The following is a 20,632-nucleotide window of genomic DNA, read 5'->3' on the forward strand; positions in this document are numbered from 1 at the left end:
GCACCCAGGAGTTCACCATAGTACCCTAAAGTACCCTTTAATTCTTTGCAGTCTCTCAAAGTACTCTATTCTTAATCAGAGTATCCTAAAGTAGTCCATGTTTCATCATAATCTCCTAATCCACCCCATATTACATCATAGTCTCCCAAGGTATACCTTAGTTCATCATAAGCTCCTAAGAAACCCCTTAATTCATTATAATCTCTTATAATACCCTTCAGTTTACCATAGTATTCTAAAGTACCCAAGTTCATCTTTGTCCCCAGAATTACCCTTTAGTTTGATCATAATTTCCCAAATGGACCCCCCCTTAGTTTACTATAGTATACCAAAGTACCCCTTAGTTTATCATAGTACCCCAAAGTCCGTTTTAGTTTATCATATAACAAAGTATTCCATATTTCATCACAGTACCCTAATGTACCCCATAGTTCAATATTATCTCCCCAAGTACCCGTAGTAAATAATATCTCTTAGTACATTTAATTCAAAATAGTATTCCCAAGATCCCTTTAATAATAATATCCTAAAGTACTATTTTTCATTACAGTATCCCAAAGTACTCCATAGTTCATCATAGTAAGGTGTACTTTGGGATACTAGGATCTAATACGGGACACTTTGCACGACTTTGATGAACAAAGGTTACTGGGATAGTTTAAAGGAGAACTTTTGGACATTATGGTGAAGACAGGAGTACATTACGATATTACAATGAATTACAACGTACTTTAGGACACTATGGTGAATAACAGTGTTCTTTGGGATACTATGATGAAATAGGATGTTTTGGAGGAATACTGTCATGGCGTACTGGGTACTTTGACAATCATTCTCTAAAAAGGAATTTGAGATATAATGATGAACTATTTTTGGATACGGGTGAATTATGGTGTACTTTGGGATACTATAATGAATTACTGAATTTCTTTGAATACTATTATGAACAAATGGTACTTTTGGATACCATGATGAACTACGGGGTACTTTGGATGACAATGGTAAACTAAAATTAACTTTGAGGTACTATGATGAACTAAGGGGTACTTGGGGATAGCATGATATCTATGGGATACATTGCGAAACTGAGCTACATGGTACATTTTGAGCCGATGATGATCAGAAGGTTTCATTAGCAGGCTATTGTTCAAAGTACTTCTAGGTATTTCCAGCCAAAAGTAGCATGTTGTTCATCATAGTATCACAAAGTATCCCTTAGTTCATCATAGTATCCCAAATACATTTAAGTTAATCATAGGATATAACATTTCCTGGTAGTTCATCAATGTGTTCCATAGTACCTCTTAAACCATCATAGTCTACCATAGTATCTCTTAATCCATCATAGTCTACCATAGCTCCTCTTAGTCCATCATAGTGTACTATAGTACCTCTTAGCTCATCATAGTCTACCATTGTACCTCTTAGTTCATCATAGTGTACTATAGCACCTCTAAGTACATCATAGGCTACCATAGCACCTCTTAGTTCATCATAGTCTACTATAGCACCTCTAAGTTCATCATAGGCTACCATAGCACCTCTTAGTTCATCATAGTCTACTATAGCACCTCTAAGTTCATCATAGGCTACCATAGCACCTCTATGTTCATCATAGGCTATCATAGCACCTCTTAGTTCATCATAGGCCACCATAGTACCTTTTAGTCCATCATTGTCTACCATAGTCTACCATAGTACACATAAGTTTATCATAATTTCCCATAGTACCCCATAGCTCATTATAGTATTCCAAAGTGCCTAGTAAATATTCATAGTATTCCAAAGTGCCTAGTAGATATTCATAATATTACAGAGCACCCACTTGATCACCAATCTCAAAGTACCACCTATTTTATTAACGTCTCCCAAACACCCAGTAATCAATCCTAGTATCCTAAAGTATCTCTTAATTCACATTTTCTCCAAAAGTACATTTTAGGTTGTCATATGGAACTAAAGTTCCCAGTAGTTCACTATATTATTCCAAATTAACCTTTAGATCACCAAGGTAACTCAATGTACCACTTAGTTCTTCATAATATTCCAAAGTACCCTTTAGCTCTTCATAATATCCCAAAATATCCCTTAGTTCTTCATAATATCCCAAAGTTCGCCCTTAGTTCTTCATAATATCCCAAAGTACCCCTTAAGTGTTCATAATATCCCAAAGGACCCCTTAATTTTTCATAATATCCCAGAGTATCTCTTAGATCCTCATAATATCCCAAAGTACCCATTAGTTCTTTATAATATCCCAAAGTACCCATTAGTTCTTTATAATATCCCGAAGTACCCCTTAGTTCTTCATAATATTCCAAAGTTCCCCCTTAGTTCTTCATAATATCCCAAAATATCCCTTAGATTTTCATAATATTCCAAAATACCTCATAGTTCTTCATAATATTCCAAAATACCTCATAGTTCTTCATAATATCCCAAAGTTCTCCTTAGTTCATTATATCCCAAAGTTCTCCCTTAGTTCTTCATTACATCCCAAAGTTCCCCTTAATTCTTCATAATATCCCAGAGTACTTCTTAGTTCGTCATAATATCCCAACGTACCCCTTAGTTCTTCATAATATCCCAAAGTATCACTTCGTTCTTCATAATATCCCAAAGTACCCCTTAGTTCTTCATAAAATCCCAAAGTATCCTTTAGTTCTTTATAATATCCCACAGTACCCCTTAATTTTTCATAATATCCCAAAGTAGCCCCTTAGTTCTTCATAATATTCAAAATTACCCCTTAGTTCTTCATAATATTCAAAATTACCCCTTAGTTCTTCATAATATTCAAAATTACCCCTTAGTTCTTCATAATATCCCAAAGTATATTTTCGTTCTTCATAATATTTCAAAGTATCACTTAGTTCTTCATAATATCCCAAAGTACCCCTTAGTTCTTCATAAAATCCCAAAGTACCCTTTAGTTCTTCATAATATCTCAAAGTATCCTTTAGTTCTTCATAATATCCCAAAGTTCCCCTTAATTCTTCATAATATCCCAAAGCAGCCCCTTAGTTCTTCATAACATCCAAAAGTACCCCTTAGTTCTTCATAATATCCCAAAGTATCTCTTCATTCTTCATAATATCCCAAAGTACCCCTTAGTTCTTCATAATATCCCAAAGTATCACTTAATTCTTCATAATATCCCAAAGTACCTCTTAGTTCTTCATAACATTCCAAAGTATTCCTTAGTTCATAATATCCCACATCATCCCTTAGTGCTTAATTATATCCCAAAGTATCGCTTAGTTCTTCATAATATCCAAAAGCATCCTTTAGTTCTTCATAACATCCAAAAGTACTCCTTAGTTCTTCATAATATCCCAAAGTATCTCTTCATTCTTCATAATGTCCCAAAGTACCCCTTAGTTCTTCATAATACCCCAAAGTATCCCTTAGTTCTTCATAATATCCCATAGTATCTCTTAGTTCTTCAAAATATCCCAAAGTACCTCCATTAGTTCTTCATAATATTAGAAAGTACCCCATAGTTCTTCATAATATCCCAAAGTATCCCTTATTTCTTCATAATATTACATAGTAGTCCAGAGGTCTTGCACAGTTCATTATTGTCTCCCAAACTAACGCAGAGACCGGAGAGAGTGAAGGGCAAGGTGCTACGGTGTACCATGAAGGACCTTGGCAATAGAATACGGAGTCACAGCTGAAGCAAAAATCATGTGTGCTGCAAAATGTTACCAGCATGTTTAGCACTCCAATAAACAACATGAAAGTGGAAGATCCAGACAATTTCTTTATGCGGGATATTCAAACCCCTGTAAATATAACTGATATCAACACGAGCGCACTAAATTTTGAAAGAGAAATTGAAAACATGCCCATGCACTCGGCCCCAGGTCCAGACTCATGGAATTCAATATTTATAAAGAAATGCAAAGTGCCGGTAGCACATGGCACTCAGTATTGTGTGGAGGAAGAGCTTGGACACGGGGGAGATACCAGATGCACTTAAAGTAGCAGACATAGCCCCTCTACACAAGGGAAGAAGCAAAGCATTGGCAAAGAATTATAGACCAGTTGCACTAACATCGCACATCTTAAAAGTATTTGAGAGAGTGATTAGGAGTCAGGTCACCAATTTCATGGAGACCAATGACCTTCACAACCCAGGCCAACATGGATTTCGAGCGGGAAGATCGTGCCTCTCACAGTTACTTGAGCACTACGACAAAGTCACTGAGGCATTAGAAGAAAAACAGAATGGTGATGTTATATACACGGACTTCGCAAAGGCTTTCGATAAATGTGACCATGGCGTGATAGCACACAAAATGAAGTCAATGGGAATAACCGGTAAAGTAGGACGCTGGATACTCAGTTTTCTGTCAAACAGGACCCAGCGAGTAACGGTCAACCATATAAAATCTAATCCAAGTGCAGTTAAAAGCTCTGTACCTCAGGGTACAGTCCTTGCACCGCTGCTTTTCCTTATTCTCATATCAGATATAGACAAAAATACAAGTCACAGCTTCGTATCTTTTGCAGATGACACAAAAATCAGTATGAAAATTATCTCGGCTGATGACATTGAAAAACTTCAAGCTGATAATAATAAAGTTTTCGACTGGGCATCAGAAAATAACATGATGTTTAACAGTGATCAATTCCAGGTACTCAGGTACGGTAAAAATGAGGACCTTAAACATAATACAGGATATAAAACACAATCAAATGTATCCATAGTAGGAAAACAGCATGTCAAGGATTTGGGAATAATAATGTCTGACGACCTAACGTTTAAGGAGCATAACCAAGCAAATATTGCGACAGCCAGAAAAATGATAGGATGGATTACGAGAACCTTCAAATCCAGGGATCCCATCACAATGGTTGTACTCTTCAAGTCACTTGTGTTGTCCCGTCTTGAGTACTGCTGAGTACTCACTTCCCCCTTCAGAGCAGGAGAGATTGCTGAAATAGAGGGAATACAGAGAACATATACGGCACGCATAGACGCGATAAAGCACCTAAATTATTGGGATCGTCTCAAAGCTCTCCAAATGTACTCACTAGAAAGAAGGCGAGAAATATCAAATAATATACACTTGGAAGATACTAGAGGGCCAAGTACCAAATCGACACAGTAAAATAACAACGTACTGGAGTGAACGATATGGAAGAAAATGCAGAATAGAACCAGTGAAGAGCAGGGGTGCTATAGGCACAATCAGAGAACACTGTATAAACATCAGAGGTCCACGGTTGTTCAACACCCTCCCAGCAAGCATAAGAAATATTGCCGGAACAACCGTGGACATTTTCAAGAGGAAACTAGTTTTATTCCTCCAAGGAGTGCCGGACCAACCGGGCTGTGGTGGGTATGTGCCCCTGCGGGCCGCTCCAAGCAACAGCCTAGTGGACCAAACTCTCACAAGTCAAGCCTGGCCTCGGGCCGGGCTTGGGGAGTAGAACTCCCAGAACCCCATCAACCAGGTAACCAACCAGTAACTTTCCATTGGCGTTACCAACGGGGAAGAAGGGAGGAGAGGAAAGAGAGGTGAGAGAGGGGAGAGAATGAGAGGGAGGGAGAGAGAGAGAGACCCAGTTTGTCCGAGGTTGGAGGCCAGAAGCCTTACTCAACTTGCCCACATGAAGCCCGCGGAGTATGAGTGCCAAAAGTCAGTCGAGGTCGGCCTCACTGCAACACTTTACTAATATCGGCATCTAGACCCTCCTTATCCCTGAGATCTTCATGAAGTACTCTTATCAGTTTTAGTGCTTCGTTATAATATAATTCCAGAGAAAGAAGAATATGCTGGCAACAGAGCGGATGTTTGAAGAGAGCAAAAGAGAGAAGAGAGGAGAGGGTTGGATGGGGGTCAAGTAAATAGGAGGGTTAAGTAAAGAGAAGTGAGATCGGGGAGGGGATGGGGGAGGGGGAGGCCCATGTTCGCCTCCCCTCTCCCTTCAGTTGTGTAATTCACGGCACCAGCATACAGCCCATTTTGTGTCAGATACAATAGAAAGACCAGAGTTATGCCACCAGATTTGTCCCAGAGCTGAGAGGCACGAGTGAAGATACACGACTGATATTATCGCGACATACAAGATATTAAGGAGAGTATGTAAGTCAGACAGACAGGCTGTTTTACATAAGATGAACACGGAAGAAACCCAAGTACTTAAATGAATCAAATGGATGTAAGGTATTGCTTTAGGGTTAAAGGAGGAAATTCACATTCACATTTTTATATGTAGACATGACATCCCAAAAAGTTCCAGAACCTGTTTCCCTATCGACTGAAGTATGGGAAGCAAGACACGAGAGCTGGAGTTATCACTACAAAATCATCTAGGTAAGAATACACATGATTTAAAGCATCGTACTAAGGATACTTTAAGGGTGCTTCTCTTTCTCCCGGCAGGAACGGAGGCAAGGTGCAGCTCTGGTTCACAGATCGAGTGTCACGCGAACAGTCAGTGCATCGCCATCACCTCTGTGTGCGACTCCGGAAAACATTGTAACGACGGCTCCGACGAAGACCCCTACGTCTGTGAGGTACTGTGCCCCCCTCTTCCTTGTTTGTCGGTGCTTTTGCTCCATCTATGAGGTACTGTGGCTCCCGACTCCCATCCTTGTTTGTTAGTGCTTCTGCTCCGTCTGTGAGGTACTGTGGCCCCCAACCTTTTCTTGTTTGTTAGTGCTTCTGCTCCATCTGTCCCTTCCTTGTTTGTTAGTCCTTCTACTCCGTCTGTGAGCTACTATGGCCCCCTTCCTTGTTTGTTAGTGCTTCTGCTCCGTCTGTGAAGTACTGTGACCCCCCTTCCTTGTTTGTTAGTGCTTCTGTTTCGTCCACAACTCCCTGCATTATTTGTCAACGTTTGTGGTACAAACTGTGAGAGCCACAACCAACTTTATTGTTTGTCAGTGCTTCTATTACAGCTGTACCTCGGTCAGTCAGTGGTGTGAGCGGTTTGTGCTCAGTTCAACTTGTCCTTTTTATTTAATATTTATCTAGCCAAGTCCTTCTCTGGCCACTGTACTCTTTTCACTGGATATTCATTTCATTTAAAATTCACATAAATTATTTTCCTGTCTCGTGACAATTGCCTCAAATATGCAGCATGAAACTGATCTAAATTAGTGCGTGTGATTCTCTTCGTGACGGAGAGCGGGCAGCGGCGAGACTTATCTTGATGGAATCATTAATATCTTCATGTTCTACAATATTCCACTGTGATTTACAATATATCAGAGCATTGTGACCGTATAGGTTACCGATGCACTGACACAGCTACACCAGCTTTCGCTGTGGATAGGGGCAGCAAGGTGAAGGGCTTCACCAATACAGGTACAAGTCATTGGTAAGGCGAGTTCCAAATGTGAAGTTATGAACAGCGAATAACAGATTCACATCATAAGAACCTCTACAGAAAAGCAGCAAACTTTGTTCGTCTCAGATGTATTTTCAAGCGTTTCTGATATATGGAGAGAAGAATGTCCGTAGTGTCACTTGTGTTGCTTTACAAATTTCTATCCCTTCAAGTCCGATTTACTTGGCCAGAGCAAGAGGTTACTAAAGTAGCTAAAACACGACTTAGCCAAAACAAAAGGTTACTGACGTATCTAAAATACGACTAGGACAAAGCAAGAGGTTACTAAAGTAGCTAAATCGCGACTTGGCCAGAGCAAGAGGATACTAAAGTAGCTAAATCGCGACTTGCCAGGAGCAAAAGGTTACTAAAGTATCTAAAACACGACTTGGACAGAGCAAGAGGTTACTAACATATCTAAAATACGTCTTGGTCAGAGCAAGAGGTTACTAAATTACTTCACGACAACAAGTACGAATTGCCCAGAGCACGATATAACTTGCCGAAGATTATGTGTGACAGGGTCAGTCAGCGACGGGCAGAGCGTCTTAAGTCTGGCTAGGGTCTGATTGTGCGTTTAGTTAACTAGGGACGACGACGCTCTCAAAAAGCATTAAGAATACTTTGTATTAATAGAAACTAAAGTAAATATCTCTTACTTTTGGATGTTAAGAAGAACTAAGGGGCTACTTTGGGATATTATGAAGAATTAAGGGGTACTTTGGGATATAGTAAATATTATTTAAATAAATAATTTGTTATTGATCTCATGACTTATTGTATTGTTGTTTTAGTGAAGTTTGAAGTAATTATTAACTTAGAAATGTCATAGGGATTTGTGATTTATTTATTTTTTGAAACAACATTCATGTAAAGATGCCTATAGTAATGCCATTGGGATATCTGATTTATTTTAATAATTTATTCATTACACTTTAGAAGCACATTACATGAAGATCTTTCTGTTTGTTAAAGTATATATTAATTTTCTTCTGGATCTCCCCCTGGACGTCTCAGTAACCATACAGGTCGATATACAGTTACTAGGGAGTAGGCCGAGGGAGGGGGTAGACGTACCGTGCGCGCTCCGTTAAAATCGTGACATTAACAGGGATTCTTAGGACTACTGCCGTGGATTACTGATTACAGACATAACAAAGTGCATAGTGACCCGCTGGAAAATTGAAAATAGTCATTAACAATAAAACTTTGTGTTAAATAGAGAATAAACGGGAGACCACGTGTGAGCCAGTGAACGAGGCTTTGTGTACATGCGTGTATTAGGAAAAAAAAAAATAGTGAACGGTGATTCGTGGAACAGTGATGTGGAACGGGTATCACAACAACATATAAGTTGGAAGTGAATATTATAAATATAGAACACTAGAAATATAGAATAGTGGCAAGAGGCGGCATCAGTGGTTATAAATCGGGTAACTGGAAACTGGTGACATCAACCTGGGACACAAGAGGTCACCTGTACTGACCGGGGGACCAGCTTCGCTACCCTACGCTAAGTACCTGCCATAAAGTTTGAACAAAATAACATACATAATATTACAAATATACGGTATACATATAATATTATAAATATTAAACATATAAATATATACATATATATTGTTACAAATATACAATATACATATAATATTATAAATATATAGATATATACAACAAAACAAGGCAATATGGGAGTAAATAAACAAATTTGTGGCCACTGTAACAACTTCTTAAAGACGAAGGTAACGGGAATTGAATGTTATATCTGTAAGACTAGATTCCATTCAGCTTGTACAGGAGTGAGTAACACTACGGCACTGAGAGATGGCCACTTGCTCTGGGTGTGTAAAAATGACCTGCCAGCTTGGAATATCCTAAAAAACCTTCTAGATAACATGACGCATGATCGGAAAACATCATTCATTGGAAGTCTACCAGCCATCCAGAAGGAGTGGGAAAGGAACAACAATTCTAATATACAAGGGGCGGAGGCTATTGTCAGGGATGAAACTGAGGCTGAAACTCAGGAAGTTGTAAACTCTGACTCAGTAGGCCTGGATGTAGATGACAGTAAACTAGAAAGTGTACCAGACAGCACTGACAGCTCGATAGGTACAGACACTACGACGGTTCCCGATAGAACAATTCAGAACAGAAGGACAGACTTATGCAAATTTTATGCAAAGGGCATATGCAGACATAGATATGCTGGTAATAAGAAAGGATTAGAATGCAGTTACCAACATCCCAAAAAATGTTTAAATATGCTTAGGAAAGGTGAGTGTCGATTTGGATCAATATGTAGGTTTTTCCATCCTGACATGTGCCAAACCTCACTGGAGGACAGAAAATGCTATGACCTCAGCTGCCCACACTTTCACGTGAAAGGCAAGGAACGCTACATAAAGAGTGGCAAGCAGGATAATGAATTTGGAGGAAACTCTATAAATTTTTTATACCAGACCGGCAGAGAATTCAAAAGGAGCAGCATGGAGAGTGTATGGAACTGGATGCCAGATCCACTTGCATTCCAGAATTACAGATACAATAACCCACCGAAAGGGAACTACAACTACGACAGACAACTGCCCTACAACAATCAGTACTGGTCAGAACAAACTCATTATTTCCACGAATAATGGGCTTGCCGAAAAAGTCTCCCATTCAAACTATCACTAATAGAGTAACCTCATTTATCTTTGCCAACATACAAGGACTGAAAACAATAACAAACAACAAAGTACAGTTCATAAATGGCCTCCTCACGGAGTCAAATGCAGTATTTGGAGCTTTCACAGAAACCCATGCAGGGGAATTGTTGGACAGTGAGATCTGGATTCCAGGATATAACCTATACAGGTGTGATAGGAAAATTAGGTCACATGGAGGAGTGGGTCCTGTATATTAGGGAAGACCTTGTATGCTCGGAGCTCCTAAACGTTACAAATGAGGTGGTAGAGGTACTGGGATTAAAAATAGAGAAAATAAATTTAGTGATTATTCTAATATACAAACCGCCAGATGCAACGGCTGAGGAATTCACAGAACAGATAAGCAAAATAGAGAATAGCCTTGATAATTTGGAGAACCCGATACCTGATATTATCTTCCTAGGTGACTTCAACTTGCCTAGTCTCAGGTGGAAAATAGCAAACAATAATATTATACCAGGAAATCTATCAGGACCTAACCAACCACAGATTAGAGAACTACTAAGATTCTGTGACAAATTTTCACTCAATCAGCAGATATCGGAGCCAACGAGAAATGAAAATATTCTAGATCTGGTCTTTACGAACAATGAAGACATTATCAGAGACATTACGATATCAGATACCACATACTCAGATCACAAACTCATTGAAGTGCAAACGACCATCAATACTCAGAATAGACCTAAAACGTTGATAAAGCGAGAGGGGCTATTCAGTAAATTCAATTTTAATAATAAAAGGATAGACTGGGAGATAATAAACAGGGAACTTACAAACATTCCATGGGGAACTGTTCTAAGTAATACAAGTCCTACAGAAGGAATAGAAAAACTGACTTCAGAAGCGTATCAAGTCTGTCTGAAACGTGTTCCTTTGAGGAAAGACAGAAAGAGATCTAACGTAGAAAGAGAACGCAGACGACACTATAAACGCAGGAAAAAAATAACGGAACTGCTTATGCAGACACGAATTTCCCGTCAAAGAAGGAATAATTTAAATAGGGAGATTAAAGAAATCGAGCGGAAATTGAAACACTCATATGAAACTGAAGAAAGGCAGTTAGAACAGAAAGCAATTCAGGAAATAAAGAAAAATCCAAAATATTTCTTCTCATATGCGAAATCAAAAGCAAAAACCACTGCCAGTATTGGACCTATTCGTACAAGTGAAGGTTCATACACGGAGGATGACAAAGAAATTAGTGAAATCCTAAAAAAGTAGTATGAGGACATGTTTAGCACTCCAATAAACAACATGAAGGTGGAAGATCCAGACAATTTCTTTATGCGGGATATTCAAACCCCTGTAAATATAACTGATATCAACACGAGCGCACTAAATTTTGAAAAAGAAATTGAAAACATGCCCATGCACTCGGCCCCAGGTCCAGACTCATGGAATTCAATATTTATAAAGAAATGCAAAGTGCCGGTAGCACAGGCACTCAGTATAGTGTGGAGAAAGAGCTTGGACATGGGGGAGATACCAGATGCACTTAAAGTAGCAGACATAGCCCCTCTACACAAGGGAGGGAGCAAAGCATTGGCAAAAAATTATAGACCAGTTGCACTAACATCGCACATCATAAAAGTATTTGAGAGAGTGATTAGGAGTCAGGTCACCAATTTCATGGAGACCAATGACCTTCACAACCCAGGCCAACATGGATTTCGAGCGGGAAGATCGTGCCTCTCACAGTTACTTGAGCACTACGACAAAGTCACTGAGGCATTAGAAGAAAAACAGAATGCTGATGTGATATACACGGACTTCGTAAAGGCTTTCGATAAGTGTGACCATGGCGTGATAGCACACAAAATGAAGTCAATGGGAATAACCGGTAAAGTAGGACGCTGGATACTCAGTTTTCTGTCAAACAGGACTCAGCGAGTAACGGTCAAATAATATAAAATCTAATCCAAGTGCAGTTAAAAGCTCTGTACCTCAGGGTACAGTCCTTGCACCGCTGCTTTTCCTTATTCTCATATCAGATATAGACAAAAATACAAGTCACAGCTTCGTATCATCCTTTGCAGATGACACAAAAATCAGTATGAAAATTACATCGGCTGAGGACATTGAAAAACTTCAAGCTGATATTAATAAAGTTTTCGACTGGGCATTAGAAAATAACATGATGTTTAACAGTGATAAATTCCAGGTACTCAGGTACGGTAAAAATGAGGACCTTAAACATAATACAGAGTACAAAACACAATCAAATGTACCCATAGTAGGAAAACAGCATGTAAAGGATTTGGGAATAATAATGTCTGACGACCTAACGTTTAAGGAGCATAACCAAGCAAATATCGCGACAGCCAGAAAACTGATAGGATGGATTATGAGAACTTTCAAATCCAGGGATCCCATCACAATGGTTGTACTCTTCAAGTCACTTGTGTTGTCCCGTCTTGAGTACTGCTCAGTACTCACTTCCCCCTTCAGAGCAGGAGAGATTGCTGAAATAGAGGGAATACAGAGAACATATACGGCACGCATAGACGCAATAAAGCACCTAAATTATTCTGATCGTCTCAAAGCCCTCCAAATGTACTCACTAGAAAGAAGACGAGAGAGATATCAAATAATATACACCTGGAAGATACTGGAGGGCCAAGTACCAAATCTACACAGTAAAATAACAACGTACTGGAGTGAACGATATGGAAGAAAATGTAGAATAGAACCAGTGAAGAGCAGAGGTGCCATAGGCACAATCAGAGAACACTGTATAAACATCAGAGGTCCGCGGTTGTTCAACGTCCTCCCAGCAAGCATAAGAAATATTGCCGGAACAACCGGGGACATTTTCAAGAGGAAACTAGATTTATTCCTCCAAGGAGTGCCGGACCAACCGGGCTGTGGTGGGTATGCGGGCCTGCGGGCCGCTCCAAGCAACAGCCTAGTGGACCAAGCTCTCACAAGTCAAGCCTGGCCTCGGGCCGGGCTTGGGGAGTAGAAGAACTCCCAGAACCCCATCAACCAGGAATCAACCAGGCCTCTTGTATGTAACCAAAGAACAGACGTCCACCTGGTCACATAAACTATAACAACCTCTCTAGTTGTCCAGAATACATTGTTACAAGGTTGAGGTTACGAGGATATTAGATTACCACGAATGTTCAGTCCGTTCTCGCCAGTGTTCCCAACGTCTAGAAACTGTCGTACTAAAGTGACCTATCCTAACCTACCAGAGGATCCTCGAACGTAAATGGGACAGTATGTCAATGTCGCGAGCCGCTCCCATTTTCTTGTACAACAGATTTTGACTTTAGGTAAACAACCCCATCCTTCTAATAACTCCTAATAATGGGAGATAGAACTCAGCGAGGAAGTCTCCACAGGAAACGATGGACATCTTCAATGATAAAGGCTGGAAGGCAGATGAAAATTTTTTCCTTTTCCAGAGGAAGAACAAAGAAAGACATAGGGCAAGTCCACGGTTTAATCTTAAACGTAAGAACAAAGGAAAAAGAGAAAGGGGTACCAGAGAGTCAGGAATGAGAACCTCAGAGTCAAAATGGAAGCAGAAAAGCTGTTTAAAATGACACTGGAACCAAAGCAAAGAACCAACCCAAATTACTTCATAGCCACAGCATGAAGAAAAAACAGCTAAGGGACGAGCAATTGAGAATAGGGCAAGAGTAATTCACTAACAACGATAGAGAAGTGTGTGAAGAGTTTAACAGGAGGTCTTCACAATAGAGCAAGGAGAAGTGCCTCTGGGTATGCATTAACAAGAGCACTGACGTACTTGGGTATGTACTAACAGGAACACTGGCGTACCTGGGTATGCACTAACAGGGACACCGGCATACCTGGATATGCACTAACAAGGACACTGGTATACCTGGGTATGCACTAACAAGGACACTGGGGTACTTGGGTATGCACTAACAAGGACACTGGCGTACCTTGGTATGCACTAACAAGCACACTGGCGTACCTGGGTATGTACTAACAAAGACACTGGCATACCTGGGTATGCACTAACAAGGACACTGGGGTACTTGGGTATGCACTAACAAGGACACTGGGGTACTTGGGTATGCACTAACAAGGACACTGGCATACCTGGGTATACACTAACAAGGACACTGGCATACCTGTATATGCACTAACAAGGACACCGGCATACCTGCGTATGCATTAACAAAGACACTGGCATACCTGGGTATGCATTAACAAGGACACTGGGGTACTTGGGTATGTGTGGTCGGGATTTGGATTAATTAAAGTTGCTTGAACAGCTTCCCTCAACTATCAGCTGTTGTGATGAGTTATAATAATGACCTCTTGTGTTTGTGTGTTATAGACCTGGACGAGAACGAGCCAAGGGTGTGGCGCCGGAAGTGTGCGCTGTGGCTACAACTGTTGGAGCATAGCTGATGCATGTACCAGGTCAGACTGTCGCTCCCAAGTAAATCCTCGTATGTGTGAGGTGAGTGTTGGCTCAGTATCTTATGTTCCTCTAAGAATGAGATTAATTTAATGAAGGTTATAATTTTCTGGTTAATTTAGGTTTAGATAAATCTATAACGAGTATTCAAAATTCACTTGAAATTTGAAACAATTTAATTTTCAACAAATCTAAAAATATATGTATAAGATTTGTGATAAATATTATGCTGACAAAATTCAAGTTATATTTCCTATGATTGTTTAATTAAATTCCTAATCAAACTTAAAACTTTAAGTTTACATTCAATCATTTCAAAATGTCGAAATTACAGTATCCCTATTCCATGGACTTAAATATTAGTATATTCATGTATACTTTCAAACATACATTAAGACACAATTAGGCCAATGTCAACATCAGGGTAGTTTACATAATTTCCATTCGGTAAATATTTCATTATGGTATTTTGTCAGAGGTTTATGTGAAGTATTTGCTCATAGAAATATTAAAAAAGGATTAATTCAGAGATTTTACTTTGTCAGATTTCCACTCAATGAGATTTATATTAAAGGTTTTCACTCAGTGATGATTATATCCAATGAGGTTTTCATTCAGGGAAGTTTTTATTCAGTGGAGCTTTCATTAAGTGAAGTTCATAATCAGTGAGGTGTATATCCTTAGTGAGGTTTCTATTCACTGTTTGCATTGTATTCAGTGAAATTTGTATTCAGCGAGTTTTCTATTTAGTGATAATTTTATTCAATTAAGTTTTCGTTCTGTGAATTTTCTCGTGTTCATATTTATATTACATAGCTTTTACCTCCTTGCTAGAGGTCATAGTTAATCCAATTTACATTATACATATCACCAGATTCTCTTCATCCTACGCATTATACTCTCATTACACTGAAGGTGTTGTGTATGTTGTAGGGATCCTTAGCCTGTTCTTCCACCGTAAGTGTGTGTGTGTCTTGGAACCCAGAGTCTAGAATTCATTCCCTCCACATTGCTTCAATATTTTATAATACGCCATATCGACTCATTCTCACCATTCACGCAAACACACGCGCGTGTGCGTGAACACACACACACACACACACACACACACACACACAAACACACACACACACACACACACACACACACAGACTAGTCCCAGAACTAAGAGGCATGAGTTATGAGGAAAGGCTGCGGGAAATGCACCTTACGACACTGGAAGACAGAAGAGTAAGGGGGGACATGATCACAACCTACAAAATCCTCAGGGGAATCGACCGGGTAAACAAGGATGAACTATTCAACACTGGTGGGACGCGAACAAGGGGACACAGGTGGAAGCTGAGTACCCAAATGAGCCACAGAGACGTTAGAAAGAACTTTTTCAGTGTCAGAGTAGTTAGTAAATGGAATGCATTAGGAAGTGATGTGGTGGAGGCTGACTCCATACACAGTTTCAAATGTAGATATGATAGAGCCCAATAGGCTCAGGAATCTGTACACCAGTTGATTGACGGTTGAGAGGCGGGACCAAAGAGCCAGAGCTCAACCCCCGCAAGCACAATTAGGTGAGTACACACAGATTGATTGTGAGATTGTGCGAAGAAAGCTAGTGGAGCACCTGGAGCGAAAGAACTTTATAACACAGCACCAACATGGATTCAGGGATGACAGGACCTGCCATCCCTGCCACATATATCCATATATCCCATCCCTGCCTCACAGGGTTACTTGAATTCTACGACCAGGCAACAAAAATAAGGCAAGAAAGAGAAGGGTGGGCAGACTGCATATTTTTGGATTGTCAGAAACCTTTAATACAGTGCCACACAAGAGGCTAGTGAAAAAGCTGGAGATGCAGGCTGGAGTGAAAGGGAAGGTACTCCGTTGGATACAGGAGTACCTAAGCAACAGGAGACAACGAGTCAGTGTGAGGGGTGAGGTCTCAGATTGGCGAGACGTTACGAGTGGAGTCCCGCAGGGGTCAGTCCGTGGACCTATACTGTTTCTGGTATATGTAAATGATCTCCCAGAGGGTATAGAATCGTTTCTCTCAATGTTTGCCGATGATGAAAAAATTATGAGGAGGATTGAAACTGAGGATGATAGTAGGAGGCTACAAGATGACCTAGACAGACTGAGTGAATGGTCCAACAAATGGCTGTTGAAGTTCAACCCGAGTAAATGCAAAGTAATGAAACTAGGCAGTGGAAACAGGAGGCCAGACACAGGATACAGAATAGGAGATGAAGTACTTAATGAAACGGACAGAGAGAAAGATCTAGGAGTTCATATCACACCAAACCTGTCTCTTGAAGCCCACATAAAAAGAATGACGTCTGCGGCATATGCGAGGCTGGCTAACATCAGAACAGCCTTCAAGAACCTGTGTAAGGAATCATTCAGAATCTTGTACACCACATATGTAAAACCAATCCTGGAGTATGCGGCCCCAGCATGGAGCCCGTATCTTGTCAAGCGCAAGACGAAGCTGGAAAAAGTCCAAAGGAATGCCACTAGACTAGTCCCAGAACTAAGAGGCATGAGTTACGAGGAAAGGCTGCGGGAAATGCACCTTACGACACTGGAAGACAGAAGAGTAAGGGGAGACATGATCACAACCTACAAAATCCTCAGAGGAATCGACCGGGTAAACAAGGATAAACTATTCAACACTGGTGGGATGCGAACAAGGGGACACAGGTGGAAACTGAGTACCCACATGAGCCACAGAGACGTTAGAAGGAACTTTTTCAGTGTCAGAGTAGTTAACGGATGGAATGCATTAGGCAGTGATGTGGTGGAGGCTGACTCCATACACAGTTTCAAATGTAGATATGATAGAGCCCAGTAGGCTCAGGAATCTGTACACCAGCTGATTGACAGTTGAGAGGCGGGACCAAAGAGCCAAAGCTCAACCCCCGCAAGCACAAATAGGAGAGTACAATTAGGTGAGTATACACACACGCACACACACACACACACAGGAAAGGCGGTGGCGTTGCTGTGCTGGTGAAAGAACACCTAAAGGTGAACGAAATAGTGACTGCCAATCCACAAGAAGTTGACATAATAGCACTAGAGATCTGCCATGAGGATGATAAACTAATGATCATAAATGCATATAGTCCACCGCTAAGCAGCACATGGTCAAAGGAGGAGCTAGATAGTAAACGAGAAGGTCTTATAACAATAATGAGAGAGATCATAGCGAGAGCGGATAATGATAGTTCACGACTGTTGATAGTCGGCGACTTCAACTTGAAATCCATAGACTGGGAAGCATGTGAAGCTAAAACAGAAGATTTCTGGACCTGTAAATTTGTAGACCTCATCCTGGAAACATTCTTGTATCAACATGTTAAACAAGTTACGAGGATGAGGGAAGGGGACGTCCCCTCCATGCTAGATTTGATATTTACCAGGAAGGAGGAAGAAATATTTGACATTCAGTACCTTCCTCCCTTGGGTAAAAGTGACCATATCTTTTTGGGAATAAAGTATGCAATGCGTTATAATCTGGAAGAAAATATGATGGTCGATGCAAATGAAAAACCTGACTTTAGGAGAGGACATTATGGCAACCTTAGAAAATTTTTTAGTGAGTATAATTGGACAGACTTGTTGCTAGGCAAAGAAGTGAATGAGATGTATGTCAGGTTTTGTGAAATATATGATAAAGGCACAAAAAAATTTATACCAAAACAGAGAAGCAGAACTAGGAAACAGGATTGGTTCAACAAAAAGTGCGAGAGGACCAGAGACCAAAAGACACAAAAATGGAATCAATACAGGAAGAGGCCGAACCCCCAAACATACCAGCGATACAAAGATGCGAAAAACAACTACACGGCAGTGAGGAGAGAGGCAGAAAGAAATTTTGAAAAAGGGATTGCAGACAAATGTAAAACAGAACCAGGTCTATTCTATAAATTCATAAACAACAAATTGCAGGTAAAGGATGATATACAGAGGTTGAAAATGGGAAATAGATTCACGGAAAATGAAAAGGAAATGTGTGAAACATTAAACGAAAAGTTCCAAAGTGTGTTTGTACAAAAGGAAATCTTCAGGGAACCAGATACAATAAGAATTCCTGAGAACAACATAGAGCACATAGAGGTGTCTAGAGACGAAGTGGAAAAAATGCTCAAGGAGCTAAATAAGAACAAAGCAGTTGGTCCAGATGGAGTTTCACCATGGGTTCTGAGAGAATGTGCACCTGAGCTCAGCATTCCTCTTCAACTGATTTTTCAGGCATCCCTGTATACAGGAGTTGTAGCTGATGTGTGGAAAAAGGCTAACATAGTTCCAATCTACAAAAGTGGAAGCAGGGAAGACCCCCTTAATTATAGACCGGTATCATTGACAAGTGTAATAGTCAAAATATTGGAAAAAATAATTAAATCTAAATGGGTAGAACACCTGGAGAGAAATGATATAATATCAGACAGACAGTATGGTTTTCGATCTGGAAGATCCTGTGTATCGAATTTACTCAGTTTCTATGATCGAGCAACAGAGATATTACAGGAAAGAGATGGTTGGGTTGACTGCATCTATCTGGACCTAAAAAAGGCTTTTGACAGAGTTCCACATAAGAGGTTGTTCTGGAAACTGGAAAATATTGGAGGAGTGACAGGTACGCTTCTAACATGGATGAAAAATTTTCTGACTGATAGAAAAATGAGGGCTGTGATCAGAGGCAATGTATCGGACTGGAGAAATGTCACAAGTGGAGTACCACAGGGTTCAGTTCTTGCACCAGTGATGTTTATTGTCTACATAAATGATCTACCAGGTGGTATACAGAATTATATGAACATGTTTGCTGATGAAGCTAAGATAATAGGAAGGATAAGAAACTTAGATGATTGTCATGCCCTTCAAGAAGACCTGGACAAAATAAGTACATGGAGCGCCACTTGGCAAATGGAATTTAATGTTAATAAATGCCATGTTATGGAATGTGGAATAGGAGAACATAGACCCCACACAACCTATATATTATGTGAGAAATCTTTAAAGAATTCTGATAAAGAAAGAGATCTAGGGGTGGTTCTAGATAGAAAACTATCACCTGAGGATCACATAAAGAATATTGTGCGAGGAGCCTATGCCACGCTTTCTAACTTCAGAATTGCTTTTAAATACATGGATGGCGATATACTAAAGAAATTGTTCACGACTTTTGTTAGGCCAAAGCTAGAATATGCAGCAGTTGTGTGGTGCCCATATCTTAAGAAGCACATCAACAAACTGGAAAAGGTGCAAAGACATGCTACTAAGTGGCTCCCAGAACTGAAGGGCAAGAGCTACGAGGAGAGGTTAGAGGCATTAAATATGCCAAAACTAGAAGACAGAAGAAAAAGAGGTGATATGATCACTACATACAAAATAGTAAAAGGAATTGATAAAATCGATAGGGAAGGTTTCCTGAGACCTGGAACTTTAAGAACAAGAGGTCATAGATATAAACTAGCTAAACACAGATGCCGAAGAAATATAAGAAAATTCACTTTCGCAAACAGAGTGGTAGACGGTTGGAACAAGTTAGGGGAGAAGGTGGTGGAGGCCAAGACCGTCAGTAGTTTCAAAGCGTTATGACAAAGAGTGCTGGGAAGACGGGACACCACGAGCGTAGCTCTCATCCTGTAACTACACTTAGGTAATTACACTTAGGTAATTACACTTAACTATAGACCTGTATCACTGACAAGCATCCCCTGTAAAATACTGGAAAGAATAATTTGGCTACGACTGGTTGCACACCTGGAGAACATTAGGTTTGTGAACAAACATCAACATGGGTTCTGGACAGGGAAATCGTGCCTAACAAACCTTCTGGAATTCTATGATAAAATAACGAGGATAAGACAGGACAGAGATGGTTGGGCAGACTGCATATTTCTGGACTGCCAAAAAGCCTTTGATACAGTACCGCACATGAGACTGCTGTTCAAGCTCGAGAGGCAGGCGGGGGTGGGGGGAAAGGTCCTAGCATGGATAAGGAACTACCTAACAGGAAGGAGCCAAAGAGTTACGGTAAGGGGCGAAAAGTTGGACTGGCGAACAGTAACAAGTGGAGTACCACAAGGATCGGTGCTGGGACCAATTCTATTGCTTGTATATGTTAACGACATGTTTACAGGCGTAGAGTCCTACATGT

General features: G+C 40.2%; 1 protein-coding gene across 1 annotated transcript in view; it reads left to right on the forward strand.

The window, feature by feature from the left end:
* LOC138364493 (uncharacterized) overlaps positions 1-20,632 on the forward strand; it is an 85,394-nt gene that overhangs the window by 12,926 nt on the left and 51,836 nt on the right. Inside the window, exons 3-4 of the mRNA XM_069324141.1 lie at positions 6,399-6,532; positions 14,380-14,505. Of these exons, the coding sequence (XP_069180242.1) occupies positions 6,399-6,532; positions 14,380-14,505 (260 nt within the window). The remainder of the gene's footprint in view (positions 1-6,398; positions 6,533-14,379; positions 14,506-20,632) is intronic.

The sequence above is a fragment of the Procambarus clarkii genome, chromosome 2 (genome assembly GCF_040958095.1).
Source record: "Procambarus clarkii isolate CNS0578487 chromosome 2, FALCON_Pclarkii_2.0, whole genome shotgun sequence".
NCBI lineage: Eukaryota > Metazoa > Arthropoda > Malacostraca > Decapoda > Cambaridae > Procambarus > Procambarus clarkii.